Genomic DNA, 10,510 nt, shown 5'->3' on the forward strand with positions numbered 1-10,510 from the left:
GACATGCAGGGTCGCATCGAGAGGGATTCCATCGAAGCATTGCTCACTACCTCAAAGGATTGAAAAGTCGTCTCCAAGGATTCTTCTGCGGCTTCAACATACGACATAGAAGAAGGGCAGCTTACTAAAATGTCCTCTTCCCTTGAGACAATGACTAAACGCCCTTCCACCATGAACTTCAATTTTTGGTGGAGCGTCAAAGGGACCACCCCAACCGAGTAAATCCACGGCTGACCCAAAAGACAGCTATATGTCGGATTAATGTCCATCACTTGGAAGGTGATCTGGCAAGTGCGGGGTCCGATTTGAACTTGGAGATCATCTCCCCTATAACATTTTGGCGGGTGCCGTCAAAAGCCCGTACTATCATGGAGATCAGCCTTAGATGTGACACGTTGAAAGGCAGCTTGTTCAGTGCACTCTTAGGCATGACATTAAGCGATGAGCCATTGTTGATGAGTACCTTAGCCACAATGTGGTCCATACACTTAACGGACACGTGTAGGACCATATTGTGTCCCAGCCCTTCGACAGGGATCTCCTCCTCGGTGAAGGTGAGGTAGTTATTAGCCGTGATATTGCTGATGATGCCCTCGAAGCCTTCCACAAAGATATCTTGGGCCATGTGGGCCTCATTTAAAACTTTAACCAATAACACCTGGTGAGGTTCGGAATTCATGAGTAGCTCTAACAGAGAGACCCTAGCTGGGGTCTTGTTGAGTTGCTTAATCACTTTGAACTCACTCTGTTGAATGATCCGGAGGAACTCGTTGGCTTCTTCCATGGACACTTTCTTTTCATCGAAGTCTCCTCCTTTCTCAGCGAATCTCCTGGCCAAAACATCCTCATCCAGAGTGGGGCTCGCTTCGTTGGTCTCTTCTGCGACCACCTTTGCTTTTCCTTTGGTATTTGTGGGTTGCACCGATGGGTCAGGTGCTATGAAGACGCGACCGCTATGGGTCACAAGGGCATTGGATAAAAGACTCTAAGAAGATTGGACTGGAGATGCAAGAGAAGGCCCTAGGGTTCTCATGAGCCTTAGGGTAGATTTCGGGCCCATGGGCTAAGTATGAGCCCGCTTATCTTTGTACATATTCGATTGAGGTTTCATTATTTTTTGGCCTTGTATTTAGGGCTCCATAATATAGGTAAGGTACCCTAGAAATGTAGGATTTTTCAGCCCTTGTATTTTAGGGCACCTAGACTAGTTTTATATTAGGGGTAATTTTGTAATTTCACATGCATTAAGTGAATATTTGATGTGTGCGGTTGGAAATAAATTCAATTGAATTGGGAGAAGCCCAATCCAATTAAATTTTAGAGGGGGGAGGTGAGGATTTGCTTGCTACACCCCATTGCCACATCATATAGTCACACTTTGTGCATGTCCTTCATGCTTTACATGTCTCATGACACCTAAGCACACTTAGTGGAGAATCTTGGACTTGATCTTGGATTAGTGGGCTGAACCATAGCTAAAATTCACTAATCATAATTAGTGAAATTTTGGCTCCACAAATTCAATTTCAAATTCAAGTGAAATTTGAATAGAAATTCAAATTTCCCTCCAATTTTGTGTGACACTTAGGCTATAAATAGAGGCCATGTGTGTGCATTTTTTTCAACTTTGATCATTTGAAAATTAAACTTCAGATTTCAGAGCTCTCTTAGATCACAATATTTCGTGTTTTTCTCTCCCTCTCCCTTCATTCATCTCCTTCTTCCTCCAAGCTCTTATCCATGGCCTCCTATAGTGGTGAGCTTCTTCTAGACTCATCTTCTCCTTGAAGTGGCATCTCTTCTCTCTCTTCCTTCTCCATTCTACTGCCATTCATCTTCCAAGAAGCAAAGGAATCCATTGATGAAGAAGATCCTAGGCCTACAAGCTCCAATGGAGCTTACATCATGTGGTATCAAGAGCATCTTCATCTAGGTGATGTTCTTTTGCTTCCTCTATCTTTTTGTTTGGTCAATTCACTTTAATTCCTTGTTATTCATCTTATTCTCCATGTATATCCTCCATTGTCTTGTGGTTTGGGGCTGTTTAGAGTAGATTAAAAAAAACAAATCGATTAAATCTTAGATCTACACTTGTTCTTGCATTTCTATGGTTCAAATTTTATAAATCTACTCTTGAATCATGTTTTTGTGTTGATTTTAGGTTTTATAATTTTTCAGTCATAATATTCTTGTGCTGAACCGTAAAATCTAAATTTTCTTCCAAAATATTGATTAGAAAAAAAAACACAAAAATCTAAGTGTAAATCACTTAATCCATGTTGTCTTAGAGTCATGTTTAGTCATAGTAATTGTCACATTATGTTCTAAGTTTGTGTTGAAATTTTATTTTGTTGATTGAATTGTAGATACATTTGTTTGTGTATTCTTGTCATTCTTAGCCTATCTTTTGAATTTTGAGTCTAATTATGCATGTTATTTAGTTCATAACATGTTCTAAATCAATTCCTAGAAGTAATCTTGTTGTTGAACTTTTTTTTTGTTTTCTAACTTTCCTACATGATGCATGTCGCAACCTACCCTTCGGCGGGAGGGCGACGTGGGGCTCACGGGCGCGTCTTCCATGAGAGGAAAATGCGCGGAGTCGTCACCAATGTTTATTCGAGGAAAACGTCGAAAAAATCGGAAAGGTGTAGTCTACGAACTTTAAGTGTGAAAGGTTCGGGAGTTATTTTTACGCACGGAGAAGGTATTAGCACCCCACACGTCCGTCACAAGGGACGTCAACCTTTAATCAGATGTGCAATATCATGTCTTCAATTTGTTTTATTTTCCCTTTTCATGTTTTTATGTTTTTTTATGATTTTTATGTTTTTATGTCTTTTTATGCTTTTTATGTTTTTAATTTTGGTGTGGTCGACAAGGGTGTTTCCCTCGCTCCTACGTATCCTCAATTGCGATGAGGAAATCAGACCTACGTAATTCTTTTAGAACTAAACGTTGGTTAAGTTATTTTTATCTTTTTTTCGCAAGATACATTTTAACCGAACAAAAGTCATTTTTAGGAATTGGACCATTAAACGATTTTTTGATTTTTGAAAGGGGGAGAAACGTTAAGGCGTTGGACCATTAACGATCTCTTGGGGTGGTCGACAAAAGTGGGGCTTTTGATCCTACGTATCCTCAATTGCGATGAGGAAATCAGACCTACATAGTTCTTGCAAAAGCGGTAAAGTTACATGTTGATTTTATGCTTTTGAATGGTCCATGTTAACCAATAAAAGCAAAGATGACCGTTTAAGGCGTTGGACCTTAAAATGGTTTTTAGTGATTTTTGCGGACAAACCTTGATTTGTGGGTTGATTTTAGCTTTAGTTTCACTTTGGTTATTAGTCAATTCATTCAAGGAAACTTCCAAAGAAAAGCGTCCGATTGATTTTTTTGATTATTTTATTCAAAGATATTTTGATTATTTTATTATTATTATTTCAAGATATTTTGATTATTTTATTATTATTTTTCCTTTTTTTGGTTTAACCGTGGTTACAGTGTGAACGATTGGTTAGATTTTGCTTTAACAGTGATTAAACGAGATTACAACGCAAATGATCGGTTGAAATTCATTTTATCATTTATTAGGCGGGATAACGACTTAAACGATCGGTTAAAGCTCGTTAAAAACGGAAGAAAAGAAAACCGAAAGTGAACGAAGTAAAGATGAAAGCCAACAAAACAAGAAAGGAATTGAAAGTCTCGGATTCGAAAACTTACCGGTTGAAGAACGAAGAATGGATGAAGAATGGCGGAAAACCTTCACAGATTTGCTCATGGAAACGTCTCAGAAGCGTTGCGGAAGCCCCTCGACTTGGATTTTCTTCACGGAAACAACTTTTTTCACCCAAAACAACTGAAATGCATAGCATAGGGGTTAGGGACCCCATGGAATAGCCTCCCTTCGCCTATTTATAGGAAAAAGGGGGAGGAGGTTGCCGCCCAACTCGCCCAGGCAAGCTGGGTTGCTTCCTCCTTGAGTAACCCAGCTTCCAAAATGTTTTGGAAGGGCCCAGATTTGAAAATTTGAAAATTGCTATTTGCACCCTAATCTTGATAAGTTCACCACCCTTTTCGTAATTTACGGAAAATTTACGGAAGCCTTACGAAAGCATATAAGACTTGATTTTCTTATTTTTCCTCTTCCCTTTCACCAATATCAAGTGAAATATGCTTACCCAAGGTTTCCGAAATCCCCCCCCCCCCCCCCCGTTTTTGTGGTTTTGGCTGTTTTCTTTCCAAAATCTCACGAAACTTTTCGGATTCCACCGTGATGAGTGTTAAGCCTTCCAAAGTGATCAACAATGGTCCTCGAATGAAATTAGAGTGTAACAATTTATTTACACACACCCAACGTTGCTAAATACACTCCCATTTTCGTGTTTTTGACCGGTTTCTTCCCGAAACATCTTGGAACTTTACGAATTACGCAACGATACTCTTTTTGCCCTCCAGAATGTTTGCGGGACTTTAAAGATTACGCAACAATGCTCTTTTTGACTTCCGGAATGTTGCAGAACTTTACGGATTGCACAATGATGCTTGTTTTGAGTTTCGGAATATTGCGAGACTTTACAGATTACACAATGATGGGTGTTAAACATTTTGAGGTGGTCAAGAGAAGGTCCCATGCCAACAAATAATGGTCCCCGGACGAAATTAGGGTATGAAAGTTACCCCTCTTTACTTATCTTTTATTGGAGATAAAAGGGAAGTAAAGATAAGACACTAATTTCGTTCAAGCTGAATCTTTACCCGACCGGCCACTAGCGCAAATCAAGGCAGAAAAACCCGTGAAGGCATGAAGATATTGAAATTCCTTCTTTTCTCGTTTAATTCATTTTCATTTTCATTTTCACTCTCCCTTTTTTTTAAAGCGTACAAACAGAGGACGTCGAGTCCTAGAAAGCACAGGGAAAAAGGATATTGAAGTTTTTGAGGTGAAGACATTGTCGTCTTCGAAATGCAAATGAAGACATTGTTGCCTTTTGAAGGCATGAAATGACTGAAGACATTATCGTCTTCGACATGTAGATGAGGACATTGTCGCCTTTGAAGGCATGCAATGACTGAAGACATTGTCGTCTTCGAAATGTAAATGAGGGTCATTGTCGCCTTTGAAGGCATGCAATGACTGAAGACATTTTGTCTTCGAAATGAGTGCGAATTACTGTATAGGGCGTCTCCGCATGCTACCTGACTTCTCATAGGTCGGGGTAGCAGAACTGTGTGTGTGTGTATGGATAACCACTTGGGGTATTTTCGCCTGCCACCTGACTTCATGGGTTAGGATTAACAGAAGTGTGTTAGTATGGATAACCACTTGGGGTATCTCCGCCTGCCACATGACTTCACGGGTTTGGATTAACAGAAGGTGCAGAAGACGACATTAGTCTCTGTGTGTCAACGGGCTTGCATGCCTCTGGTTGACAAAAGGTGCAGATGACGATGTTAGTCTTTACGTGTCAACGGGCTCGCTTGCCTCTGGTTGACAAAAGGTGCGAATAACCATAAGGTACCCCCGCATGCCACCTGACTTCACTGGTCAGGATTAACAAAAGTTGTCTTTGTACGGATAACAACTCGGGTATCTCCTCCTGCCACCTGACATCAAGTGACAGGATTAATAGAAATGTGCAGATAACCATAAGGTACTCCCACATGTCATCGGACTCACCGTCTCTAGATGACAAAAGGTGCAGAAGACGACGTTAGTCTCTGCGTGTCAATGAGCTCGCTTGCCTTTGGTTGACAAAAGGTGCAGATGACGATGTTAGTCACTGCATGCTATCGGGCTTTGAGTCTTACGATAGCAAAAGGTGGGGTGGTCAACAAAAGTGGGGCTCTTGCTCCTACGTATCCTCAATTTGTGATGAGGAACTCAAACCTACGTAGTTCTTGCTTTTGTGAGACTAAAATAGTCTCGGTGTTCTTTCACTAAAATGTGAACATGCTTTAGTAAAGAAACAAAACCTCCAACTGATCAGAGCAACATATAATTTTTGGTGAAAAACAATGTGTCTATTGGGAAAGGAGAGTATGCTGATAAAATTTTCTCATAACCACAAATGAGATTTTGGATGTTAGCGTTTCATTTCTAAATGACCATTTAGAGGAAACACTGGGTCCAATTGAAATAGAAACAAAACCATTCAAAGTGTATCAATCTCACACAGGCAAGTGTTTTATCCTAATTCTGAACCATAGATATGTCATGACTTGATTTTGCAAATCATTTCCTATCAAATCAAAGATTACATGCGTGATCATAGATCAATAGGACTTTTTCCTGGGAATAATGTTTTTGGAGGGGAATTTGGCTCTGAGTGTTTTGGCCTTTTCCTTTTCTGTTTTTGTTTAGTGCAGGGCGAAAAAGTCACCGACGCACAGGATTTTGGTTGGCAATCAAAGGGAGAGGACCACTTCAAGTCGTGGTTTCCTTTCTTTCCTTATTTGGTTGTGACTATTCCGTATTGTTTGGATATTTGTCTTGTCCGAAGACCCTTCTGTATAATTCTTTCATTGTATTTGATCATGGATTTTCTTTTTTTTTTCTTTGTTTTCTCCTAATCTTTGATCGGGAACTTTCTTTTTTTTTTTCTTTTGTTTTCTTACAATCTTTGATTGGGAATTTTCTTTTTTTTTCTTTGTTTTCTTCCAACCTTTGATTGGGAATTTTCTTCTTTTGCTTTCCTCCAATCTTTGATCGGGGACTTTCTCTTCTTTTTTTTATTTTCTTCCGAGGGCAAGGATGGACATTCTCACCCTGGGTCAAGGTTTATGGTGAGTTGGGATTTTGGCTCAAGGCGTGTAGAACGGCTGGACATGATATATGTCTGGGTGTTGGTTTGGCCAGCGGTTCAGGGATAAAGGGGATGTCCCACATTATTTCCATGACACACATGCAACAATGATGATTTGGAAATTTTATGCAAAACTGGTCTTGCATGCACCCATGTGGACACTCAAGCATCAAGTTTTTATGGTCATGTGACACTAGGGCTCAAGATTCATTTTTCCTATTTAAGTCAACCCAGTGTTTCCAAAACATGCTCTTTATCAGTTTATGCATTCATCTGAGCCCATTTGGGTGTTCGGGAAAGTTTTCACAGCATTCACCCTTCAGGTGTATACACATGTTTTCAACAAAATCCTTTGTTTTGATCGGTGAATCTTTTTCAAAGAAAAGCTGGAAGTTATTTCTTTCCCAAAACATGTCGGCTTTTAGTTAACCAAAGTATTTTTATTTATTTATTATTTTATTATTATTATTATTATTTCTTTTTTTGTTTTGACAAAGTTGATATCTGTGATCACATATATATTTTTCTTCAAAAACCTCGTGTTCTAAATGGCAAGTTCATTTCCTTTCAAAAGCATGTTGGCTTTTTAGCTAACCAGTTTTATTTTTATTTTACTTTTTTGTTGTTGTTGTTTTTTTTATGAGGTATTTTGCTACCTAAACATATGTATATTTTTGTGAGGTATTTTTGCTATGTACATGCGTATCCAAGGTATCTTGCTACCTAAACATACATACGCACACACACACACACACACACACACACACACACACACACACACACACACACACACACACACACACACACACACACACACATATATATATATATATATTGTGAGGTATTTGTTTGCTACCTAAATTACATACATACATATCTAAGGTATTTTCACTACCTAAACACACATACATATATTTTGTGAGGTATGACTACCTTCTGAGCTTGTGCTTGTTTTATTTAAATTCCTAGGATCATGAGCAATTAGGTGTGTCCTACTATGACTTGAGAAACAAAGGTGATCAAACAACAAGCATAAATTTAAAAGGTACTAGGTTGCCTCCTAGTAGCGCTTCTTTAACGTCTTGAGCCGGATGCGGGATGGTGATTTGTTGATCATGGAACCAGTACCTGCTCGTACCTGTTTCGGTGGTTGGGTGCCTGCTGGTCGGCCATGTATCGTAGGCAATGCTCTAGCCTTTGTAGATGAGCTAAGGTGGATTCTGGAGGTGGTGGCGGTGCGTCTGTTGCCTGCTACTGTGATGCCTTACCTTGCGCCAGCCTGGGGGCACAGTACTTCTCGATGAAAGCCATGTTAATAGGGGCTGATGACCCTGCTGGGGGCGATGGGCACTCCGTAGAACTGACGGAGGCTCGTAATCAGAGCTAGAAACCCCAGGACCCTATTGGACTTCTCCGGGTCCACTGGGTGTATTGCGGGCGCGATCCCTGCAAACAGTAGATCACATCAGAAATCAGTTGAGCCATGTGCATACTTACCTATGACCTTGCTGGGGGGGACGTGCACCATGTAGGACTAACAAAGGCCCGTAACCAGAGCTAGAAACCCCAGGGCCCTGTTGGACTCCTCCGAGTCTACTGGGTGTCTTGTGGGCGCGATTCCTGCAAATAGTGGATGACATCAAATATCAGTTAAGCGATGTGCATACTTACCTATGTCACGATGGCATGACCTTGCTTGGGGGGACTGGCATCCTGTAAGACTGACAGAGGCCCGTAACCAAAACGCAATTCATGGGGCTCCAAAAAAGAATTGAGAATGGACAATTGCACTAAGAAATCACTACGCATGGCTCCAAACTCGGGGGTGGAGGACGCATGAACGAAAACACAATTCATGGGGCTCCGAAAAAGGAATGAGAATGGAGAAATGCACTAAGCACATTACGGCGCATGGCTCCAAACTCGTGGGTGGAGGAAGCATGAGCAAAAATGCAATTCATGGGGTTCCGAAAAAGGGTTGAGAATGGAGAATTGCACTAAGCAATAACTACGCATGGCTCCAAACTCGTGGGTGGAGGACGCATGAATGAAAACGCAATTGATGGGGCTCCAAAAAAGGATTGAGAATGGAGAATTGCACTAAGCAATCACTATGCACGACTCCAAACTCGTGGGACAAGGACGCATGAACGAAAACGCAATTCATGGGGCTCCGAAAAAGGATTGAGAATGGAGAATTGCACTAAGCAATCACTACGCATGGCTCCAAACTCGTAGGTGGAGGACGCATGAACGAAAACGCAATTCATGGGGCTCCGAAAAAATATTGAGAATGGGGAATTGCACTAAGCAATCACTACGCATGGCTCCAAACTCGTGGGTGGAGGACGCATGATCGAAAACGCAATTCATGGGGGTCTGAAAAAAAGATTGAGAATGGAGAATTGCACTAAGCCATCACTACGCATGGCTCGAAACTCGTGGGTGGAGGACGCATGAACGAAAACGCAATTCATGGGGCTCCGAAAAAGGGTTGAGATGGAGATGCCCTAAGCAATCACTACGCATGGCTCCAAACTCGTGGGTGGACGACGCATGAACGAAAACGCAATTCATGGGGCTCCGAAAAAGGGTTGAGGATGGAGACTTGCACTAAGCAATCACTACGCAATGCTCCAACCTCGTGGGTGGAGGACACATGAACGAAAACGCAATTCATGGGGCTCCGAAAAAGGATTGAGAATGGAGAATTGCACTAAGCAATCACTACGCACGGCTCCAAACTCGTGGGTTAAGGACGCATGAACGAAAACGCAATTCATGGGGCTCCGAAAAAGGATTGAGAATGGAGAATTGAACTAAGCAATCACTACGCATTGCTCCAAACTCGTGGGTGGAGGGCGCATGAACGAAAACGCAATTGATGGGGCTCCAAAAAAGAATTGAGAATGTAGAATTGCACTAAGCAATCACTACGCATGGCTTCAAACTCGGGGGTGGAGGACGCATGAATGAAAACGCAATTCATGGGACTCCGAAAAAGGATTGAGAATGGAGAATTGCACTAAGAAATCGCTACGCATGGCTCCAAACTTGTGGGTGGAGGACGCATGAATGAAAACGCAATTCATGGGGATCCGAAAAAGGGTTGAGGATGGAGAATTGCACTAAGCAATCACTACGCATGGCTCCAAACTCGTGGGTGAAGGACGCATGAACGAAAACGCAGTTCATGGGGCTCCGAAAAAGGGTTGAGGATGGAGAATTGCACTAAGCAATTACAATGCATGGCTCCAAGCTTGTGGGTCGAGGACGCATGAACGATAACGTAAGTCATGGGGATCCGAAAAAGGCTTGAGGATGGAGAATTGCACAAAGCAATCACTACGCACGGCTCCAAACTCGTGGGTCAAGGACGCATGAACGAAAACGCAATTCATGGGGCTCCGAAAAAGGGTTGAGAATGGAGAATTGCACTAAGCAATCACTACGCATGGCTCAGAACTCGTGGGTGGAGGACGCATGAACGAAAATGCAATTCATGGGTCTCCGAAAAAGGATTGAGAATGGAGAATTGCACTAAGCAATCACTACGCACGGCTCCAAACTCATGGGTCAAGGACGCATGAACGAAAACGCAATTCATGGGGCTCCGAAAAAGGATTGAGAATGGAGAATTGCACTAAGCAATCACTACGCACGGCTCCAAACTCGTGGGTTAAGGACGCATGAACGAA

At 41.7% G+C, this 10,510-nt stretch overlaps 1 protein-coding gene across 1 annotated transcript in view; it reads right to left on the reverse strand.

The window, feature by feature from the left end:
* Window positions 1-350: 350 nt before the first annotated feature.
* LOC106796164 (uncharacterized) overlaps window positions 351-10,510 on the reverse strand; it is a 151,694-nt gene continuing 141,534 nt past the window's right edge. Inside the window, exons 2-3 of the mRNA XM_026125936.1 lie at window positions 464-936; window positions 351-380 (exon numbers count right to left, since the gene is read on the reverse strand). Coding sequence (XP_025981721.1) covers window positions 351-380; window positions 464-936 — 503 coding nt within the window. The remainder of the gene's footprint in view (window positions 381-463; window positions 937-10,510) is intronic.

This window comes from Glycine max, chromosome 15, assembly GCF_000004515.6.
Source record: "Glycine max cultivar Williams 82 chromosome 15, Glycine_max_v4.0, whole genome shotgun sequence".
NCBI classification, from domain to species: domain Eukaryota; kingdom Viridiplantae; phylum Streptophyta; class Magnoliopsida; order Fabales; family Fabaceae; genus Glycine; species Glycine max.